Genomic DNA, 23,316 nt, shown 5'->3' with positions numbered 1-23,316 from the left:
TATACCATCTGGTCCAGGTGATTTACTACTCTTCAGTTTGTCAGTCAGGCCTACCACATCTTCTAAGTTCACCGTGATTTGGTTCAGTTCATGTGAATCATTACCCATGAAAACGTTCTCCGGTATGGGTATCTCCCCAACATCCTCTTCAGTAAACACCGAAGCAAAGAAATCATTTAATCTTTCCGCGATGGCCTTATCTTCTCTAAGTGCCCCTTTAACCCCTCGATCATCTAACGGTCCAACTGACTCCCTCACAGGCTTTCTGCTTCGGATATATTTTGAAAAGTTTTTACTCTGAGTTTTTGCCTCTACGGCCAACTTCTTTTCAAATTCTCTCTTAGCCTGTCTTATCAATGTCTTACATTTAACTTGCCAATGCTTATGCATTATCCTATTTTATTCTGTTGGATCCTTCTTCCAATTTTTGAATGAAGATTTTTTGACTAAAATAGCTTCTTTCACCTCCCCTTTTAACCATGCTGGTAATCGTTTTGCCTTCTTCCACCTTTCTTAATGTGTGGAATACATCTGGACTGTGCTTCTAGGATGGTATTTTTTAACAATGACCATGCCTCTTGCACACGTTTTACTTTTGTAGCTGCTCCTTTCAGTTTTTTTTTTTTCAGTTTTTCTCATTTTATCAAAGTTTCTCTTTGAAAGTTTAATGCTAGAGCTGTAGATTTACTTACTGTCCCCCCCTTCCGGTCACTAATTCAAATTTGATCATATTATGATCACTATTGCCAAGTGGTCCCACCACAGTTACCTCTCTCACCAAATCCTGTCCTCCACTGAGAATTAGATCTAAAACTGCTCCCTCGCTTGTCAGTTCCAGAACCAATTTCTCCATAAAGCTGTCATTTATTCCATCCAGGAACAACTCACTAACTTGTTTATTAGCTGCTTTACTGACTATTTAAAAAAAACACTATTTCAAAAACAAACACACTAATTAATATATCCCAATAGTTTACTTCTCCCCAATACTTTAAAGAAATTTCCCAAGCAGAATTTACTGATTCCTTTCAGCCACCAGCAAGGTGATCCTCTCCTCTCATTGCTCCCACTGTAATGCTAAGACTGATATCAACGGCTTAAGCAGGTTTTGTATAGAGGAGGAAATCGAGGATAAATATAGGAAAGTTGCTTTTGTCATTGAAAGGTTGCATAAAATGAGATTTCTAATCCATTGATTGTGGGATTTGATACCGAAAAAAACTTTGATAGAATTTCTTGGGCATTCTTGCAACATGTACTCTAATGATATGATTTCATTGGTCCTATTTTTGATTATGTTAAAATATCATACTCTAATTCTGTAGCTCAAATTGGTGCTAAAGGCCTGCTATTGACGACCTTTGATTTGCATAGTGTCCTATCTCCTCTGTTGTTCATTTAAACTCTGGAGCCTCTAATTCTGAAGCTTAAAGAAGCAATTAAAATCTCAGGGAGATAAGTTCTTGAAAACGTTTTTGTATATTGCTGATTCTAATGTGAAGATTATATTGTCAGTTGCCTTGAAAAATTGTTAAGATTATGGTAGTTTCTCTGGCTTAAAATTGAATTTATAAAAGTCCAGAGGCGTTGGATATTAAGGAGCATTTGAGAAAGAGATGGCTTAATTTTCTGTTGAAATGAGCAGGAGATACTATTAGGTTTAAAATGGTAGGTCAGTGATGTTCACCCTCTTGTGCAAGAGTTTAAAATGAAGCTGCAAAGTTGGATGCAGTTTCTTTTGTCTTTATCGGGTAGAATTGTGCTGATTAAAATGATTCTGACTCCTAAACTCCTGCACCTTTTGCAAATGATCCCATTGGTTTTGTTGAAGAAAAACATTATTTACGATAAATAAAATTTGTGAAAACCATTTGTGGAACGTGCCGAAGGCGAGCCGTCGTGTTGGAAAGCTGATGATGCCTAAAGAGGAGGGAGGCATAGCTTTGCCTAAATTTTAGCATTGCCTTGTGAGATCTTTGGGGGGGGACTGGTTGCGGAAAGCGCATTGGTTGGTACCATTTGATTTAAAGCAGTACGAAGGGGGAGGTACCCCAAAATCTTGTGCAGTCCGTGACTGTTAAATCGGCCCGTCTCCCAAGTCGGGGAATCGCATTGCCACAGAACGCGAGCCCAGTGCATTGCAGAGTCTAATGTAAACGTACGGGGTTTGTTATCATATCTCTATAGCTTTTTACATGCTTGAAACTTATACAGCTCTCAGCACACTGGCAGATAGATGGCAGGCCGAGCTGAATGTGGATCTAAACGAAGAGGCAACGTGTGAGTGCAAGTCAGTGGTGCATAGAATTGCTGAGAATGTGACACTGCGTGAAGTGCGCTTGAGGGTGCTACGTAAGACTTACCTTCTCGCCTCTTCAGTGCACACAAGGCAGGCAAATGGGTGTCTAAAGTGTGCAAAAGATACGGCACTAATTTGTTGTGTCTGCGGGCATGCCCTGCTAGGATACAAAGATTCTGGCAGGGTGGCCTGCATGCCGCTGCTGTAATCACAAGTAAAGGGGTTGTTTAGCAGAGAATGCATTTATTAGTAAATTATCATAAGTTGCTGTTCCTTAATTTATGTCTTAGAGCCAAGCATTGTGTGTTGTTGAAGTGGTTGGAGAAAGGTATTATAATGTGGAAAAACTGGCACGATGGATCTACTTTTTAGAGTTCAAAGCCTCAGTTTTCAAGTCACTTAAATCTAAAACGGTGTTCTCCAAGATCTGGGAGCTGTATATTCTTTCATTACCTCCGGATGTGCAAAGTAAGCTTAGGTGTAAAGTAAAGAAGGATTTTTTGTTTTTGTGTTACAAATCTGGAACTAAATATAATATGGAACTCTTAAGAATGTATTCAATTTCTTTGTTCCTTCTTTAGGAAAAAGAATGGTTTGTATTAAGTTGTGGGGGTGTTTTAAATGTTGGGGAGAAAATGGGAAAAACTATTATGTATGTCTTTAAGATGTAGTGTTCTTGTAACATGTCAAGTTGAATAAAAAAAGTTTGAAAATAAAAGTGCAGGTTCATATAATACAGTTCATAGCATTTCGTAATTAAAAATATAAATACAAAATAATAAAAATCTTAACACCCAGCTGAGGCTCATTCCCCACTCTCACTGGGGAATGGGTCAGCAGAGTCATAACAAATATATTTAAAAAGTAATAAACACAGATTTAAAACGGCTTCATCAGAACTCTCCTGTACATCTAACCAGGGTCGCTGCTTCCATTAGGCAAATTAGGCGGTCGCCTAGAGTGCTGAGCTTTTGTGGGCTGCAAAATCCTACCAGTTTGATTTTCTAGAGAGATGCTGTACCACAGCCAGTACTGTCAAAGAAGGAAGTGCTGTACGGGAGCCACTGCTGCCAGTAATTAAGTTGGGATTTCAAAGGGGCATGGGATAAACACTGTGGATCCATAAAGGCTAGAAGATGGCAATGAAGAGAAGAGCCATGGGGGTGGGTTTTTTATTGTAATGTAAACCGTTGTGAAGGCTAGTGCTGAGATGACGGTATATAAATAATAATAAACCTTAAACCTTAATTACTGGAATGGTGGTTACTACCTGGTGATTACTATCCTTATTCAATAAGCCTTCACACGGTTAATGCAACTCTAACATTGTTCTCTGCTTCAACGGCAAGGGTAAATGTGGAAAAGAGGATTTGCATTCAGATAACAACCAACAAGGACTGAACTTCACAATCTGGGTAAACAAATAAGCATGGGGGTAGCTTGCTTATTATGGCGGTTACTACCCTAAACCAATTAAGCCTGACACATCACTTTGAATGAATATACAGTGTTGCTATGTGCTTCAACAGCAGAGGGAAATGTGAAAAAGAGGATTTGCATTCAGATAACAATCAACAAGGACTGAACTACACAGTCTGGGTAAACAAACAAATAAATAAGCATGGGGGTAGCTTGCTTATTACGGTGGTTACTACCCTAAACCAATTAAGCCTGACACATCACTTTGAATGCATATACAGCGCTGCTCTCTGCTTCAACAGCAGGGATAAATGTGGAAAAGAAGATTTACATTCAGACAACATCCAACAAGGCATTGTCTGGGTAACCATTGTCTGGGTAACCAAGCATCGGGGTAACTTGCTTGATGCGGCGGTTACTATCCTTAACCATTAAGCCTTATGCTCACCTTTGATGCAACTCCAACATTACTCTCTGCATCAATGACAAGGGGTGGCAGGAAATTTTAATCAAACATTTACCAACAAGGGCCCTGAATTTGGTGATTGATGAAACAGATAAGTATGGGAAAATAAGTGTGGGAGCTTGCTGGGCAGACTGGACGGGTCAGTTGGTCTTTTTCTGCCGTCATTTCTATGTTTCTATGGGGGGAGGAGAGTGAACAATTAAAGGTTGGTGCCTGCACTGGCCCTGCATCTAACCTGAGATAAAGCTAGTAATCGACACTTATGAGTATGTTCTCTACGAATAAATAGGATTCGCTCTGGTGCTGCACTCTAGGTACTCCCAGACAGAGAACCTGCTTTGGCTTGCCCCTTTGGGAACAAGCTGCTCGGGAGTGACCTGGTCCCTGCAGCGGGCCATTGTAAGTCAGGTTCCCTTTGCTGACATCGTGGGAGGTGAAACTAAAGGGTGCTAGGCCCCACAGTTGGTAGGGAGCTTTGGGGGAAGGTTCAGGCCATTACTAGAGTGCCATTTAAAAGTAGCAAGCGGGCAGATGGCAAAAGCCTCATGGTCTTCCTTCTCTGGAGCTGCTGTGCTGTCCTGTTCTCCTGTAGTGGGCTGGCTTCTAACCATCTGTTGTTCCTGTTTCAGAGGGGTAGGTTGGGGATCATAGGGCATGTCTGCCTGCCATCTGTTAAACTCTTTGGTGTTTTTAAAAAAATATTTTTGTTATAAATTTGTTGGCGTCAGAGCCTTGGTGTATCACATTGGCTTTCATTTGTTTACAGTTTTAGTAGACTAGTGGAACTCAGCAGCATTGGCCAATCGTGTTCCTTCAATTTGCATATTTGTGTTGCTGCACCATAAGATTGAAAACACATATTCGCCAGTTCGAATTTACAACCTTCTAAGAGTGTCCCTTGAACAATGAGGGCATAAATACAGCAGTCACCATTCTTGTTCTAATTTGTTTACATTTTAAACAGGTCCATGATGCCTCACTGCCTTGCCAATGGCTGCAGAAACCACAGCGGCAGAAGCACCTCCCTTACCTTCCATGCCTTTCCGAGAGATGCCTCGCTGGCTGAGTCCTGGGCGCGGTGCTGCAGCGTCAGTGCGGGCGAGGCCCAGGGCTTCGTGCAGGAGGTCCTGGGGGCCCAGCCTGGGAAGCACTACCTCTGCTCCAAGCACTTCGAGGAGAGCATGTTCGAGCCGAGGGAGGAGTCTTGGCCCTTACCAGCGGCGGGATGTCAGCCAGAGCTTCCTCGGCATAAGCTGAAGCCCGAAGCAGAGCCATCTCTGTTTGGCAGCGTCAGGCCTCAGGTGCACGCTCTGGAAAACCTGCAGATGCTCACAAGTGACATAAAGGTATCATGGGCTCTGTGTCTTCTCTCTTTCTTTCTTTTTGTCTCATTCTCATCCTCTTTCTCTCTTTCTCTCTCTCTCTCTCTCCATATGTAGAACAGTATGTCCCAACGATTTCATGCCCAAGGCACACCTACGTTAACAAAAATGTTATGCGGCACACTGACGTCCATGGGGCAGGCCAGGCAGGCAGTGCAGACGTGGAGAGGACTCGCGTGGTTAAAATACATTTAAAAGAAGGAGAAGAGAGTACAGAGACACATACAAACTCATCACAGTGGGCCAGCTCCCTCTATATAGAAGTGCAGGAGAAGGGAAAAATCTGTGTGATGTGGGCACCCGGCTTCGTTACCTTGGCTGCTGCATGTGGCTGCCAGAGCTCCTCCACTGCTGCTTCTCCCAGCACTCAGAACGAGTCACATCCAGTGCTCAGTTCACGCTCTCCCTTTCTCACTCAGCCTGGGGATAAGACAGAGGTCTGAGGGACTCGGGGGGGGGGGGGGGGGGGGGGGAGCTCAGGAGGGGGGAGGGGCAGGTGAGGAAGCACTGTGTGCGCCGAACAAAATGGGGCCCGGCTATCCGTGTCATGCATGCTGCCTGTGCTGTCCCAGGAGGTGGTGGCGTGTGTGGTTACACATACGCTCTCATCAAGGACCTCCTGCATGCTTAAGAGCCACCCCTGGTGTCGCTTGCTGCTGTGAGGTGCTGAAAGCAGAGCCCCCGGTGCTGGTCTGCATCTGTGCATCAGGCAGTGGTGACTTTTCTGGGGCACACCGGTGGTTGGGAAGCACTGCTTTAGAACTTGGTGCCTATGAAAAGATCCAGGCTGCTGGTTCTGGCAACTCAAGCCTTTCTTTACCGAAAGCCCAAGTGCAGGCTAAGCCATGGTCCGCAGCAGTGACGGGGCCTCTGTAGGCTTTTTGCTTGAGGAAGGCTGAGGTTCTGCATTTTTTTTTTGTTTGTTTGGGAGGGAGCAGGCTTAGGTTTAAGGTCCTATTTTTTTCTTGGAGAGAAAGGGGAAGAGAAGGGTGCTGTAGTGGGATTAGAAGAGCTGAGGTCTTTTTTTAGTGATCGCATCGCAGCAGCTCTAGAGCACGCAGGGACCCTGGGAGGGCAGAATTGCTGTGGCAGCCTCAGGACCCTTTTCTTCTCAGCGCAGGTACTGAAGCCTTACTGCGAACGTTCAGGGAGCAGGAGAAGGCTGCCCTTGGGGAGGGGAGCTCCCCGCCACCTCTTTTGCTGCATCCTGCTGCCCCTGGGGGGCGCGACTTGCAGGCAGCTCAGATCTCTTCCTCAGAGGAGGAACAGGGGAAAGACTCAGATGAGTCTTCTTCCTCGTTCTCCTCCAATTTTGTTTTGTTGCTGCATAAAGCCTTCAAAGCACGGGAAGCAGCAAAGAGCCAGGGTACTAAGGTAACCTGTGAGGTCCGGCCGTCGCTGGGGGCTGGGACAGGAGCTTCATCACTCCACAAGCGTACCAAGTCACACAGTGGCATAGAAGCCCCCAAGGCCAAACGCCCTCTCCGGTCCTTTTCCTGTCAGGTGGAAAATTCAGATACAGATGGTGCGGATGAAGGGGCATCTCCTCCGCAAGCCCCTGGTGAGGGACCAGATGCGGATCAGGATTACCAGCTCCAGCCGGCCAAGCCAGTGGGCGCTCCTCTAGTGGAGGGCGATGATCCCAAAGTGGTCCGCCTGTTCAGAAGGGATGAGCTTGGTCCACTTATCCCAGCCATTCTGGAGGATCTGGGCATTGAGGTTCCTCCGGAGGACTCACGGTTTGGGGCTTTGATCCGGTGATGGTGGGGCTCAGGGGTCCAGCTCGATCCTTTCCGTTTCATGTGTCAGTTACGGATCGTTTGTTTAAGGAGTGAGACGCTCCGGACCTTGGTTTAAAGGTAAGTCGGGCTATGGACAAGTTATACTCATTTCCGGAGGAAGCGCTGGACCTCCTTAACGTCCCTAAGATGGACGTCACAGTCTCGGCAGTGACCAAGAAAACCACCATCCCGGTAACAGGAGCCACTGCCCTGAAGGATTTACAGGATTGCAAATTGGAGTTGCAATTTAAAAAGATTTTTGAGGTTTCCGCCCTAGGGGTCTGGGCCGCTATATGCAGCAGGTTCGCGCTACAAGCCAGTCTCCACTGGGTGCAGGATTTGCAAGCAGCAGCATCCCTTTCTGCGAGTGAGGTGGTGCAAGCGGGGCGCCTAGAGGCGGCGGTAGCTTACAGTGCTGACGCGCTTTATGATCTGTTACAGACTTCTGGCAGGCCTATGGTCTCGGCCGTGTCCGCCTGCAGGCTCCTCTGGCTTAGACACTGGGCTGCGGATGTTTCGTCTAAGGCTCAACTGGGTTCCTTACCCTTCAAGGGTAAGCTGCTTTTTAGGGCAACAATTGGAGGACATGATAAAATCTCTGGGGGAGAATAAAGTCCACAGGTTGCCGGAGGATAGACCCAGGACAAGAGGATCCTTTCCTCAGATTTTGGGGAAATCGCCGGTTTCGCTCTTCATGGTCCGCCAGTTCGTCCTTTCGACAGGGTCCCGGCCGCCAATCTTCTTGGAATCAGTCCTTTCAAGGGTGCAGGCCTGCCAGAGATGGAGCCCCACAATCTGATGGGGGTCCCAAATCAGGGCAATGAAGCAAGGCCGGTCCTCTCTTCCGTCCCAAGAATAGGGGGAAGGTTATCCCTTTTTCTAGAAGAGTCGACCAACTTAACCTCAGATCAGTGGTTCTTCAGTATAGTAGAACACAATTACACATTAGATTTTGCTCGGCCGATTCATGAGCGGTACATGGTTTCCCCATGTGGGTACCACCAAAAACGCCGGGTGGTACAAGACACTCTGCGGCGGTTACAGGACCTAGGCGCCATAGTTCCGGTACCCACAGGAGAGCTCAGGTGAGGGCGCTACTCCATCTACTTTGTGGTGCCCAAGATGGAGGGCACCTTCCGTCCCATCCTAGACTTAAAGAGAGTCAGACTGTTCTGTCCCCAGCAGTGGGTACATGTTTGTATCTGTGTATACTATAGTTTAACTGTGTTTAGTGCAGTCTTCCCTTCTGAGGATTCTTGATACTGAAATACTTTTTGTAACCCATGATAAAAGTCTGTGAGCCTTGCTTTTAAGAGGAGCCTTTGCCCTTAAGAGAAGCTCCCTCCCTCCTCCACTTTCTCTCACTATTGGAAGAGCTTGAATGCCCCACAATCTAACTTGAGTGTTCCTAGGTGCCTTATAGGCTCAAGGGACTGCCCTTCATGCTTCCCCTGTATCACATGGTTCTTAGGCTCACTGCCATTGGACCTTGTCCCCCCTGCCCCTAGCTTGTGGAGGCGTTTCCTTTAGCAGCTCTCCACGAGAGCTCAGTCTTGCCCATGTGGGCTTCTGAGCTAGCAGCACTCTGAAAAAACTCCCTGAAACGATCGAGTTTTTACCATCTTTCTTACTGCCTTCTTCTGAAGACTAAATCGGCCTCAAATCCCTCACGCTCCCTACATCTGCCATAAACCAACACCTGCAATATAAGAGACCTCCTTCTCCCTCCTGCTACTCTGTCTCCAGTTACCAAAGATCTTTGCCTTGGGGCTTACGTTTGAAATGCAGCAATTGTAAGTAGAACTTACCTGTACAATAAATAATTTCAAACTTAAAGAATCTTTGTCTTGAGGACTGATGGATAGAAAGTTTAGCTGCCTGGATGGCAAACTCAGATGTCTGCCTGACCCAGAACACAGACTCTAAAGGTGCCTCATTTTTGGATGGAAAGTCTTCGCTCGGTGATAGAGTCTGAACACAAAGGGGAATTTCTAGCATCTCTGGATCTAACAGAAGCTTACTTGCACATTCCTATACACCCGGATCATCAGAAATATTTGCAGTTAGCAATCTTGGGGCATTATTTTCAATTTTGCACTCTACCATTCAGTCTGGCAACGGCGCCCAGAGTCTTCACCAAGGGTGATGGTGGTTGAGGCAGCGGCCCTGCGAAAGGAAGGGATTCTGTACACAACTACCTGGACGATTGGCTGATTCGAGCAAAGTCAGAACATCTTTGCAGAAGAGCGGTGCAGAGGGTGCTATAGATGTTGAGCTCATTGGGTTGGGTGGTCAACCCCGACAACAGTCACCTGGTTCCCTCCCAGTCCTTGGAGTTTTTGGGTGCTTGGTTCGACACGATCTTGGGAAAGGTTTTTCTTACAGAGGAAAGATTGTCCAATCTTCTCACTCAGGTGGAGTCTTTGCGATCCATGCCTTGTCCCAGGGTCTGGAATTATTTGCAGGTCGATGGCTTCCACTCTCGAACTGGTGCCTTAGGCCTCTGCGCATATGTGTCCTCTTCAGTCAGCCTTGTTCTCCCGGTGGAATCCACTCTCCAAACAGTTTCATCTTCTCCTCCCACTGACTGATTCGGCACGGTCCAGTCTTCTTTGGTGGCATTGTCCAGACAATTTATAGCGGGGGGTAGATTTGGAATTTCCCTCCTGGATAGTGGTAACCACCGATGCCAGTCTCTCTGGGTGGGGAGCAGTTTGTCAAGGAACGGCTGTGCAAGGCCAATGGACTAGAACGGAATCCTCCTGGTTGATCAATTGATTGGAAACCAAAGCGATTTGGTTGGCACCGCAGGCCCTCCTTCCTTTAGAGAGGGACGATCAGTGAGGGTATTCCCCGACAAGGTGACAACGGTGGCTTACATCAATCATCAGGGGGGAACCAGGAGTCATCCGGTGGCTGCAGAAGCTCAGCTTTTAATCAACTGGGCAGAGCAACACCTCTACAAGATTGCAGCCTCTCACATTACCGGGGTGGACAATGTACAAGCCAATTTTCTCGGCAGCCACCAGTTGGACCTGGGGGAGTGGGAACTCTCTGAAGAGGCCTTTTGTCTTCTGTGCACACGCTGGACCATGCCCACCATGGATCTCATGGCGACGTGCTGCAATGCCAAGGCTCCTTGATTTTTCAGTCGGCGACTGGAGCCAGGAGCAGAGGGGTAGATGCTCTAGTCCTTCCCTGGCCAAAGGACGTTCTGTTGTACGTCTTTCCGCCATGGCCGTTGGTCAGAAATGTTCTGCACCGCATCAAAGCTCATCCGGGCAAGGTGATACTCGTGGCTCCGGAGTGGCCGAGGCGTCCATGGTTTGCCGATCTTCTGAATCTGGCAGTGGATGGTCTGCTGAGATTTTGTCCGACTCTGAATCTCCTGCAACAAGGCCCATTTGTTTTGGAGAGGTAAATCGCTTTTGTCTAGCGGCATGGCTTTTGAAAGGCAGCGATTAAGGAGTAAGGGTTACTCGAATGCAGTTATTGCCACGCTCTTACATTCCTGTAAAACTTCTACCTCCATGGCATACTTCTGAGTTTGGGGAGTGTTTGAATCCTGGTGTGTAGACCACAAAGTGCAGCCGTCCAGGGCTTCAATTCCGAATGTTCTGGATTTTTTACAGGCTGGATTAGCCAAGGGGCTGGCGTTTAATTCCCTACGAGTTCAGGTGGCAGCCCTTGGTTATTTTCATGGAAAGGTGCAGGGGGTTGCGCTAGCATCTCATTCAGATGTGGCTTATTTTCTGAAAGGGGCTAGGGATTTGTGTCCTACTGTCCGGAACTCCTGTCCTTTGTGGAAGCTCAGTCTGGTTCTCCGCACCCTTTGTAATGCTCCTTTTGAGCCATTGAAATGAGCGACCGTGAAGAATCTGACATTGAAGGTTGTTTTTCTTGTGGCTATCTCCTCAGCAAGGTGTGTTTCCGAGCTTCAGGCCTTATCTTGCAGGGAGCCCTTCTTACGGATTTCTGAAGCAGAAGTCTCCTTAAGAACATTTCCCTCCTTTCTTCCGAAAGTGGTGTCCTCCTTTCATTTGAATCAGTCAGTGGAGCTCCCTTCTTTCATGGGTCTGGATTCTTCTACTCCAGAGACTAGGGATTTAAGGAAGTTGGACATAAAGAGGGTGTTGTTGCGTTACTTGGAGGTCACAAACAGTTTCCGTCTTTTGGACCATCTGTTCGTTCTGTGGAGTGAACCCAGGAGGGGTCATAGAGCTTTAAGGGCCACTATCGCACGCTGGCTAAAGGAAGCTATTGTTTCAGCTTACCTTGTTCAGGGACGTCTGATTCCGGTTGGTCTTAAAGCTCATTCTACTCGATCGCAAGCGGCCTCGTGGGCGGAATGTCAACAGGTGTCACTGCAGGAAATTTGTGGGGCGGCTACCTGGAAATCTACACACACTTTTTGCCAGGCATTATCGTCTAGATGTCCGGGCCCCTGAGCCCGGTTCCTTCAGGGCTAGTGTACTCCGAGCGGGATTCTCTCAATCCCACCCTGGTTAGGGAAGCTTTGGTACATCCCAGGAGTCTGGACTGATCCGGGTACGTACAGGGAAAGGAAAATTGGTTCTTACCTGCTAATTTTCGTTCCTGTAGGACTACGGATCAGTCCAGAGTCCTGCCCATGGGAAAACGGAGAGTCCGCTCGGCCAGTAGTATTTCTGCAAGTTTACCGAATGCCCCCTTTTTCAGTGAAAGCGTATGGGCATGGTTTTGTTCTTTGGAGGTTGTTTATGTGGAAGTTATGCTTTAATCTTTCTGCTTGAGTACAGTGTAATACTGACAGACTCTAGGTGGCACCTCAGGGGTATAGGTCGGAGTCCGTTAAAACTTCTCTGTCTCCATCTGCTGGAGGAGAGGCAAAACCCAGGAGTCTGGACTGATCCGTGGTACTACAGGAATGAAAATTAGCAGGTAAGAACCAATTTTCCTATACTGTTGCTACCATGGGTTACTGATATCAGCAAAGTCGCTCTGCCCACTCCCCTCCCCCCCCCTTCCTTTCTGGTTTCTCCTGGTGGGGCAGGATGTACCGACTTCATACCTTTTGTGCATTTTATGTCCTTGTTAGTTTTAAGATAATCATGTATGCATTTATTTAGGTTAACAGCTTTGATTGGTGAAAAGCAATACATCAAAACAATAAACCAAAGCAAACTGGACCGCTCGGTTACAGCTCTACCATAAAATGGATGCTCCCAACAGCAGCAGCTGGGATCCATTTAATAGCTCACATGCCGCTAGGATCTAACACTGGCAGCCTTATTTGGCCATGCTCTCATGTGCCTGGTCAATACTTTGCGGCATGAGTTGGGGGAAATGGGATTAGTGAATTCACAGGTCTGTCTGGGAGCCCGCCAGCTGCTGGCAGTTGCTTCCACGGCCTGCTCTTCGGTAACCGAAGGGCTGACAGAGATGCTGGTCACCCTGACATTGCGCCTCTAAAATACACTGAACAAACATCACAGCAGTAGGGGGGTCAGAGGCAGGGCCTGAAGGTTTATGTTAGAAATGTATTCTTCGCTCCCTCAGAAAGGCACGCGGCGGTGTACATTGCTGCTGTACATTCTGTGGGTGGAGTTGGAACTAGTTAACATTTGGCATTGTCAAGACTGACGTACCTACCTCTTTAAATACAAAGCGAGTAACCCCTCCTCCCATAACAAAATATTTTGTATACTTCCTGCTTCAGTCACCGGGCTTTCTGCAGGTTGCAATACCTTTCATTGATGATATGGACGAGAACAGGTAGGTGGTAGAACTGCAAGGGGACTGCTGGACGTTTTCACCCCCTTCACCCGCAGTAACCTTTTGATTGGGCCAACATAAGATGATGTCGCTCATTACATTTTGAGCTCCGCAGATAAGAGTTTCATGCCTGAAGGTGAAGAGCGTGGCAAGGGGGGTCTCATGCGGTCTACCTGACCAGCATGATGAGACGGAGATCGGACTGGATAGTGAGAATGGAAACGCCGATAATGGGAGCTTTCGGTATCAAGTGGGTGGATGTCTCTTGGCGGCATGCATGGAGCATCGGATTCTGGAACCAACTAGTGGGCGGGGGAGCGAGGGACTACTCTAGATCTCGTTCTCAGTGAAATACAGGACCCGGGTCAAGTGGCTTTCTCTAAAGAAAGTGGGTGGAGATGTCCACAGCAGGTTTCATGGAGAAAGTATACACAAGTTTTCTCTTTGAAAACTGGGGTGAAGTCTGCTGGCAAAAAAAAAAAAAAAAATTGCCTTTGGATTTTGACCCGGTGTGGGCAGTTTGTGTCCTTACCGTGTCATTAGCAGAGGTCGGGTTGCAGGGTGTTAACCCTCCATCCTACAGGTTCTCGGTCTCAGCCAAAAGGCCAGTGATGATGGTGCCCAGTCTATAGCTCACATCCTGCACCAGGATCTTAGCTAGAAAGAGGCTGAGAAGCGAGGGACGTGACGGCTTCGTGAGGTACTCGCCAGCGTGAATCTCCGTGGGAGGTGAGGTGGTCCGTGGGAGGGGGGGGGCATCGCATTTTCTGGCCTGCCGGTGGGAAGAGGACAGGGTGTTGAAGGTCAAAAGCTAGCCGGGTCGAGGCGCCCCCATAGCTGAAGCAACTGGGAATTAAGTGCGCAGACTGTCGGCGGCGACAGCACATCCTGCAGCGCCTGCGGTGTCACCCGTGAGCGACACAGAAGCTGAACTGGTGCCCCCTTACCCTCCCCTTTAACCGATAAAACCTTCTCATCTTCTTCAGATGCCGACGACGGACAGCCTGTGGGGACGAAGGGAGCCTGGGAAGGAAGTCAAAAGCTGTCCGCCGACATCTCCCTGCCCAAGCTGCTGTGCCGATCTGCCCCGCCCTCAGCCCTCGGTGAACCAGGTGAGCAGCGTTGCGCATAAGGCAAGCCCAGCGTTTTCCACAGGATGTGCGGGAGCCACGACTGTGGCACTCCAGAGACAAACTCCCTTCTTATCTGGTAAAAATAAAATGGCAGTGGTGGGAGGGGAAAGGGTCATGATTTTTTTTTTTATTGCATCAAAGTGAGCCACTGAAGTTTGTTTGATTTTTTTTTTTTTTTTAATTTTATTTTTATTCAACTTTTAAATTATTATAACATTACATTATAAATTAGAATTACAGGCATTTTAAGCAATTACATAATTCTTTAATAACCTCTACCCTGAAATAGATTGCCTGTACATAACATAGGAAATCCACAAGCTATTTAACAGAAATCAAGCGGTACATCAAATATAAACTATACTGTTATCCAAAGAAAATGGAGAGTACACTGAGTCTTAACTAAATACATGCTTCTAACTGCTAATCTGTGCTAACTGGGGTGTGGGAGCTCAAGAACTTCTGGAGCTGAGATACTTCATAAAAAACATATTTGTGGTTTGAGAAAAAGATCTCACATCGACAAGGAAACTTTACAATCATTTTAGCAGCAGTTGCTTCTACATCAGATCTAAGGTTCAAGAAACTTTTCCTTCTGGTCTGCGTTGACCTAGACAGATCCGGGTATATCCAGATCTTTTGTCCAAAAAATAATTGGTGTCTCTGTTTCAAAAATAATCTTAGGACAGAGTCCCTATCAGTTGTAAAAACAAAGGATACTAACATAGTAGCCCTTGTTTTTATTTCCATATCAGTTGATATCTCTAAAACCTCAGAGACACCAATTGAATTATCAGTTACTCCTTGTCCCTCTAAATTACCAGGAACAGGTTTCACTGGTAAGTAATACATTCTTGAGGTTACTGGTAGATTCTTTTCTTGCATCTTCAAAACATTCACTAGGTATCTATTAAACATTTCCTTAGCTGATGTTAGCCTAATCATTGGAAAATTTAGAACCCTGAGATTCAAGTATTTAATTGAATTTTCCAAATATTCAATTTTCTTATCATTTATCAACTCAGATCTAACATATTTTTGTTGAAATGCCTCCACTTGTTCTAAACATTTTTCAGTTTTCGTAATACTTGTTTTATTCAGGGTTACTAAATTTTCCAAACAAGAAAAACTCTGCTGTGTTCTACCAATATTTTGAGTAAGATCCACAATTGCTTTCTCAAGAGACTTTATGGCTGACCACAATACCCCCATATTTATCTCTGGGATTTCAGATGGAAGAATTATATTCAGCTCCTGCTTGGGCCCCCCCCTCCCCCACAGATTGCTGACAACTCATTCCTGTAGCTAATACCGGCAATATTGATTTTCCGGGGCTATCTGCCCCCAATAAAGAGTCACTCTGTTCTTGGTTTGACTGCACAGGTGGTGAGGTAGTGTTAGGAGCTCCGAGGCTAAGCGAGATTGTTTCAGCCTGTAGTACTGGCTCCCGCTCCAAGTCAGATACCACTGCGGCCCTGTCCTCCGGATTCATTCCCAGTGTTGGGGCAAAGAACACAGATATTCTTGGTTGTGAAAGCACTGGATCAGGAGTTGATGTTTTGTATTGTTTTACATTGCAATAACAGGAATAGAAATGAAAGCTGGGAGTGTAAATATCAAATTCCTCTACAGAATCTGCAAGCCATGGATTTGCGGTTGAACATATGGAGTTATCCAGTCCAGCTGCCTTTTTTTTTTTTTTTTTTAACTTGCCTTGAAAGGTGTACGGACTGGCTCAGGGTAGGTTTGGTTCTATCCCCCTGGAGATTTATTCCAGTGCTTTGAGCACCTCTGAAATGCAAGGCATAGAGCCCTGAGACCCCATGGTTACTTGTGTATTGTGACTGACTTAGAGTCAGGCTCCGTGGGCGCTCTTCCGCCTGATTTCCTGACGGGGAAAACTGAGGACAGAAAGCAAATGAAATAAATGTGCGCTCTGAACTTAGGTTCACGATAGTGGAATGCAATTTTCTCTCCCATCTCGGTTAATGCCACTGCTAGGAATGGTTAGCTGTGACAGTGACTACTGCTGACTGATTGTGAAGGACATTTCCTGCAGGCAAGGATCTCCTTCTTGTTGTCGGAGCTCTAGGGACATAAGAAGTGCGACGCTAGGTCAGGCCAAGGTCCAATGAGCCCAGCCTCCTGTCTCTAACAGCGGCCAGTCCGAGTCACCAGTACCCGTCAGATCTCTTTCTTGTATCTCACTCTCGGGGAGAAGCGCTGGCTTCACCAAGTCTGCCTGGCTAAGAACTGTTCGTGGACTTTTCCTTCAGGAGCTTGTCCAGCCCTCGGTTGAGGCTCATTGCTCCGATTTTTGCATCTGTCCTAAAAACCCGGGGGGGCGATATCTTTTAAGCAGCCGCGCAGGTGTACGTGCGTATGCCGGCTCGCACAAACGGACGCGGCCCTTTTATACCATACACGCGTATATGCGGGTAGGATTATAAAATCGGCCTTGCGCGCACCTACGCGTGCACACAATTTTGCACGGCTGCCCGCTTGCGCGCGCAAATGCCGGCTCTGCCACGTAAGTGGGGCGGGGGGGGGGTATTTTATTACATACCTGAGCCGATGCAGTTACCAGTTTCCCCAGTCCGTTCCCAGTTTGCCTGGCTAAAGGCGTGGAATTCCTAACCCCCCCCCCCCAATTAACCTTCCTCTCTTTTACCCTATCAGCCCCGACCCTTCAAACCCCGCTGACTGGCCCTGTTTTTTTTAATTTTAAAACTTACACGCCATCCATAGCAGAAGTAAAGTTTCGCGGTAGGGGACCCCGGCACGCGCTGGTGCATGTAAATACTTCAGGTTACAGACCCGGAACGCGCCCGTGGACCACCCCCTTTTTTTTTTTTTCACTTCCCGGTTTATGCGCATACCAGGAGAGAGAACTTGCGTACTCGGGCGCCTCTTAAATTCACTGTGGCGCATGCCGGCTCGAGGTTCGTATCCCCCCGGCTTTGGGGGTGCGTAGGGCTTTTAAAATCCGCCTGTTAGTGAATCAGGTACCGTGTCAGCTGCTTTCACCACATCCTCCAGCAACAGATTCCGTGGTTCACTGAGTGCCGAGTGAAAAAATACTTCCTACAATTTATTTTAAATCTGCCCGGTTGCTAGTTTCATGGGCTGTTTGAAAGGGTAAATAATCATTCCCTGTTTAACTGTTTCACCCCACTCGTGATTTTATAAATCTCGCTCCCGTCCTCGCTCAGCCGTCATTTTTTCCGAGTTAGAGAGTCCTAATCTGTTCAGCCTTTTCCCATAAGGGAGTTTCTCCATCCCCTTTTATCATTTTTTTCACCCTTCTGTGTACCTGTTCTATGTCCATTTTGTCTTTTTGGAGGTGGGGGTGACCAGAACTGCACACAACACTCAAGGTGTAACTGTACCATGGATCTATACAAAAGGCAATATGAGAGCATTTTTCTCTAAAGCGGTCTCAGACTGGGGCCAGCACATGTCTTTTAGGCCCCAAGGTTTACAGGTATGGCTCTGGAGAGATGAGCGTAAGGAGTCACGGCCGCAGGTGAGAACCGAGGCAAATATCCGAGACGGGCTGAAGCTGCACCTAGAATTTGGGGGCTGCTTCTTTGGGCAGGATTTGCAGTTGCTGGACCTAAAACCCTTAAGGGTGGTCCTTGTGGTTGGGGAAACAGAATATAAATGTCAATCAATAAGAATAGGAATTTTCTTAACCTGAACTGCCAATCACTCCATCACTTTGATCCACATTACCTCAATAACTTCTCCCACTGGCAATCCTTTGTAATCTAGTTATGTGCCCCTAAAATACAATTTCATTCTTCAAACAGAATGCAATTTTGGATTCTCCTAACTACTATTGTTTGAATATACCTAGATATTTATACTTACCTCCTATATTATTACCCATTTTAGGCTTGTTTAACATGTATTACATGTTCTATCATTCATTGAATTACTTGTACTTGTTTGGTTCTATGGTCATTAGAATGTAAAGCTAGTGGCTGAATTATTGTTTATTGTAAACTGAGGTGATGTTTTCAACGTGCCGCGGTATATAAAAATAATTTCTAAATAAATAATAATAAAATACTAAAAACCCGGTGGGTGGAGGAGGGAGATGGATGCGTGCCATTTTTACCCCAGTTGATGGAGGCTGCATGATTGTTGCCAAGGAAAAGCTTGTTCTGGGTTACACAGGAATGTGGCAGATGATGACCAGTCTGCCAGTTATTCCTGTGCACACCGCCAGGGATGATGTGTTCCAGTTGCCAGCTGTAGAGTCCGAGTTCCTATCGGATGTCACTCCTTTATCCAGGACCCTATTTTTTTTTTGTCATCTTCCTTCACTGTATTATCTCCCCCTCCCCCGAGCATTTCAGTTCACATCTCGCACACCTTCCTTTCCACATCAAACCACAAGATCGTACAAAAATCCAAGTAGCCATCAGCACCAGTACAGCTGTTACAAGCACATCTGGCTGCCTTGATGCCTGTGGCGTTTCTGGACGGCAGCCCAGTGCTTCCAACTCACCGCACCGACCTGGTCAGTATTAGCAAAGCATTGCTTGCCAGACCAAACCCTCCTGCATGAGGAACTGCCTTTCTGCTGGGACTCGTAATTTGTGCTGTAGGCCTGCCAGACAGACCCAGCTGCCTATATAATTTCTCCTTCTGTCTCTTCTAGAAGTGGGCTTTATGATTGCAGTCTTTGTGCCCTGCTTCAATGGATATAGTTCTCCTCATTTCCCACTGACTGCATCAACCAGAAGCTGGGGGGTAGGGGGTGAGGGAGGAGCGTCTGTCGCAGCAGACCTCCATGCTATATTTTCAGTCCCTGACCGTTTAATACTGATTTTGATATTGAGCTTGGCAAGAGGGTGGTGGTGTGAGGGACTTGTAAAACCTACTGCAGGCCTGGCCTATAATTCCGGCTCTGTGTGATTGCAGCCTGCAGGGGAGCTTCTCGAGCCGCAAAGGATGCTGTGCACGGAGATGCGACCCTGTCCACCGCCACCTTGCTGCGTGCAGCAGAGCCCGTGTCCTGCTCCCCAGCCCTCGGTGACTCAGGTAACGGCACTGCTGTAGGACTTCAAGCGCGGGCTCCATCTTCCAGCGAGTAAGACAGATTTACCGTGGCTTGAGACAGCTACACACGTACTAGAGGGGTGTAAAAGGCGTAGGGGGTGTAAGCGCGTGCCTGTGGCCAGGGTGACGCAATGCAGGACCGGGCTGCGGGTTGTGGGGATTGCTGTTTCTGGAGTGCCGGAGGGGAGACAGGGTTTCTGGCTGAGTGCAAGATGTGTACAATAAGCAGAGTGTGGGCCAACCTGTGGGATCCAGAGGAGCCAATTTGGGGCTGAAACTGTAGGTCACGCCTGTTCAGAAATCACCTTGATGGCTGTAAGCGATGTCCGCCATTGCGCTGGCCAAAGAAAAGACATTTCCTATGACCGGTGAGAAGGGGGTCAGCTCCGATTTCAAGCTCTTCCACCTAAAGCTCTCCTGAGTGGCATAGTCACTGCCGTGGTTCTCAGTCCGGAGGGCTTTTCTGTCTTCCAGCTGGATAGCCCGTGGCCCGGCTCCTCTCCATTTGCAGAGAAGGGAAAGGTGGGCCCAGGAAGCAAACGAGAAATTCTGTTTGAAGAGCAGGAGTGATCTGATTTGTTGATTTTTCCTCCGCTGGTTCCTGTCGTCAGTGATGTGGGGTGCGAAGGCGCCGTTGCTGGGCGATTTCCTGTCGTTCTAACTCCCGCAAGGAGCATTCCACGAGGATCTAGAAATGCCGCCTGCGTGGCCCATCTTCTGTCCCCGAGGACCTTAAGCGTGCCACCTCTGCACTGCACCTGAACCCTCATCTCTAGGGCAGGATCCCCTCCTCCGCACTGTGGCATCCAGGGTTCAGCCTTCCGAGGGAGGACCATCATAGCACAGGATGGGAGGATTTTGGGCGTAGGGAGAGGGCTGTGGGCTGTCGTCATCCCTCCGCCTCTGACTGAATATCCTTTTTCTTCTGTACAATAACAGACTGTCCTCGGTTTCCTGGAGCACCATAACTTCCCGGCCAAAGAGACCCTCTGTGGTCCCTCCACATCTGGGTGCGGGTCAGAGAGCTCCTGCCGCAGCCTCCACCCATCGCTGAGTCAGGTGAGTGCAGGGTCCTGACGCACATTCACACACTTTTGTTTCCCTGTTGCCCAAACTGTACTTATTACGTTTACTGTTCTGACCAACGACACATGCAAACAGAAGGATGGACTCCTCTTTTCCACTGAGTTCACTGCTACATAATCTGCTTGAGCTCTAGCTTTATCCTTGTTTCTTCACCCCTAAGGATCTTCTGTGTTTGTCACTTGCTTTCTTGACTTCTCTACCTTTTTTTTTTGCTCCTTCATTTTACATGATCTCCCAGCTTACCTTTAGTCCAGTCCTTGACCGGGGGCCATGCACCAGGGCTGTTCTGGATTCCTGCGATCATGCTCCCTAAATCCGGATGCAGCCACTGCTGTTGTGCAATGACTGAACCCCTCTCACCCTCGCCACCTCCTGGAGATACCTCTGAGGCATCCCTAGCCCTGGCCAACCCAAAGAGGAGAAAGACCTGAGCTGGAAATCTAACCCAGGAGCCCTCCGCATGGCAGGGGGGGCAGCACAGGCCCCGCTTCCTTGCACTCTGTTACTGCTTCTGCTTCCAGCACTTCTGTAGAGAGGCAGCTCCATGTATTCATCACCCTGTCTGGGAGTGGGTTGTGTGTTGATACCCTCCAACTCTGTCAGATCTGTTGATATTTATAGCCCTCCAACTGTATTGGGGCTCATTAGAAAGACAATAGTGATTTGGATGTGCGCCCTGGCGGCATTCTTGTTTTATTTATTTATTTTTACTGTGTGTGTTTTGTTGTGAGCTGCCCCAGATAGGGCGGCATACAAATGTACTTAACCGTATAACCATAGCCATTCGGCCTCTGTGTTTCACAAAGATGAGTCAGTGACTGCGGGTAAGTGTAGGAGGGTTGGAAAGTGTAAACTCCTGCCGAGCAATGGGGTCTGTATGATGGGGGTTACTTTAATTTGGTTCTGAATGCCCTCTTGAGTTATATGATGTTTTCACACGGAACTGCTCCCTGCTACCTGGTTTATTCAGGTTTTTTTTCGTCTTCTTTTTTTCCTTGTTTGAACTGAAAATACCCTCCAAAAGTAATTTTAAATGCAAAGGGAGTCTGGATCTTCCTGTAGTCTGTCAATTGCCTAAGAGCGTAATTTTTTAAATACCCTGCCGAGGGATAAAGTCCATGTGTCAGTAAACAGGCTCCGTTAATTTCTGAGGGGCCCGTTTTGCTAACAACAGCATTAGCACATGACGCGTCTTCCTAAATAGGCCCCTTAGCCAGTTACATTGAACTGCTCGGGGGGCATTTTTAACCGTCAAGGTTAAACCTTCTGAAAATCCTGTCTTCAGTGATTTTCTTTTGCCCATTGGCCAGGGCTAGGGTATTTTCCTTCAATGTATCCTTTCAACCATGCTTAGTCTTGGACACATCCTACTCCTGGGAGAGTTCTGCACAAAAAAAAAAAGAAAAGAAAATTCTGAGCAAAAATATTTAAAAATTCTGCAGACTGTTCAGATAATATGAAATAATCACTTTATTTGAGAAGTAACATTTTTGTATTAGATTATATATTAATTACTCAAAGAGGCAGAAATGTTCTTTCTTTTTTTTTTTGGTGCGAGATTTTGCTATCATAAGGCCTGGCCTCTCCGGATTGCTTTCACCTTCCCCCAGGCTCAAAGGTCCTACCCAGCTCTCTCCTCCTTATGTCCTGAGCCCCTTCCCCGGGCTTCCATCTTTCCTCTTTAGGTCAGTCTCCTAGTTTGCTTGCTACCCCTCCCCTAGACTCAGACCTCATTCTCTCCCCCCAGCAAGACCCCCCCTCCAGCTTTCTATCTCTGCCTCTCCCCCCCCCAACAGGCTGACTCCTTGGGGGGAAGAGGCCGACAGAGAGCGCTCCTTTCTCCCTCACCTCTGTGTCCTCAGCCAAGCAAGAGCCTCCAGGTTTCTCTCTGTCTGTCCCCGACGTCCACCAGCTCTCTCCTACGCAGAATTCCTCCAGGAGACTCCTCAGTGCTTAAGCTTCAAGGTGTCATTCTTCCCCTCTGCCCGTTTTGTAGCTTTGCTTCAGTTTTTCTTAACATGGTCCCACTTCAGGCTTATGTACCCAGGCTGCTGTGGTGACCTGCAGTCAGTACAAAGGAGGGTCCCTAAAACCTGCTGCATGAGCTGCGCTGTAAGCCATAGACAGAGAGAATGAAGACGCTAGAGATGAGTGGGGAGGAAAAGGAGAGAGACATTACAAACGTTCAGATATCCGGCAGGCTTCAGTAAAGGGCCAGAAGGAAGCATTTTCCCTTGAAAGAAAAAGCTGAAGGGCAAAGGGGGGTCCTCATGCAAAGCCGAGGAGAGGGAAACGCCAAAGGGATGTGAGAAAATGCCGTAGCCCGGAGAGTCTGGTGGAGGCCTGCGAGAGATTTCCGGCAGAAGTTAGAGGAGCCAAAACGGTGGCAGAAGTCCAGCGAGCACGGGGAATGGACAGGCAGGGACCTTTAGTGGAGGGAGAAGAAGGGAGGGAGAAGGCCACAGATTGAGTTAAGCCCTTTGGCAGCACAGCAGGCAGATGCGGGTGGGCAGACTGGGGAGGGCACCAAGGGGTCCTCATCTGCCGATGTTTTCTGTGTTTCCGAGAGATTGTCTGTCCGTGCCTGCATGTGGCCCAGGTTCCAGTGTAACGCTCTGGCTCTGTGCGGTTACAGTACATTGAGAATCTTCTGGAACAACACAAGGAACCGAAAGCCGAGGCCGTTGGGAGTCTCTGCGTGCCTCAGTGCTCGTCTCATGCAGCGTGCAGTGCTTCGCAGCCCTTGGTGAATCAGGTAGGAGGGCATTTTTCCTTCCAGTGTCAGCATTAAGTCTCATTTTCCCCCTGTAAGCTTTCGCTTGCTGGTTATAGCAGGGGTGAGCAAATTTTCCGAGCAGCAGCCCCTCTTCCATTTGTACCATTGACTGCGGTCCCTAAGATGGATTATTATATCTTATGAGGTAGA

The 23,316-nt window shown here is 47.6% G+C and overlaps 1 protein-coding gene across 11 annotated transcripts in view; it reads left to right on the top strand.

Moving 5' to 3' along the window:
* The window catches only part of LOC115083911, a 274,261-nt gene that overhangs the window by 22,379 nt on the left and 228,566 nt on the right, over window positions 1-23,316 (top strand). For all 11 annotated transcript variants that reach the window (XM_029588000.1, XM_029587994.1, XM_029588001.1 and 8 more), the window contains exons 2-6: window positions 5,149-5,530; window positions 14,088-14,213; window positions 19,167-19,286; window positions 20,244-20,363; window positions 23,026-23,145. In XM_029588000.1, the coding sequence (XP_029443860.1) occupies window positions 5,149-5,530; window positions 14,088-14,213; window positions 19,167-19,286; window positions 20,244-20,363; window positions 23,026-23,145 (868 nt within the window). The remainder of the gene's footprint in view (window positions 1-5,148; window positions 5,531-14,087; window positions 14,214-19,166; window positions 19,287-20,243; window positions 20,364-23,025; window positions 23,146-23,316) is intronic.

The sequence above is a fragment of the Rhinatrema bivittatum genome, chromosome 2 (genome assembly GCF_901001135.1).
Source record: "Rhinatrema bivittatum chromosome 2, aRhiBiv1.1, whole genome shotgun sequence".
Lineage (NCBI taxonomy): Eukaryota > Metazoa > Chordata > Amphibia > Gymnophiona > Rhinatrematidae > Rhinatrema > Rhinatrema bivittatum.
The sequence above is the reverse complement of the archived record's forward strand: the minus strand, read 5'-3'. Positions and strand labels throughout refer to the sequence as shown.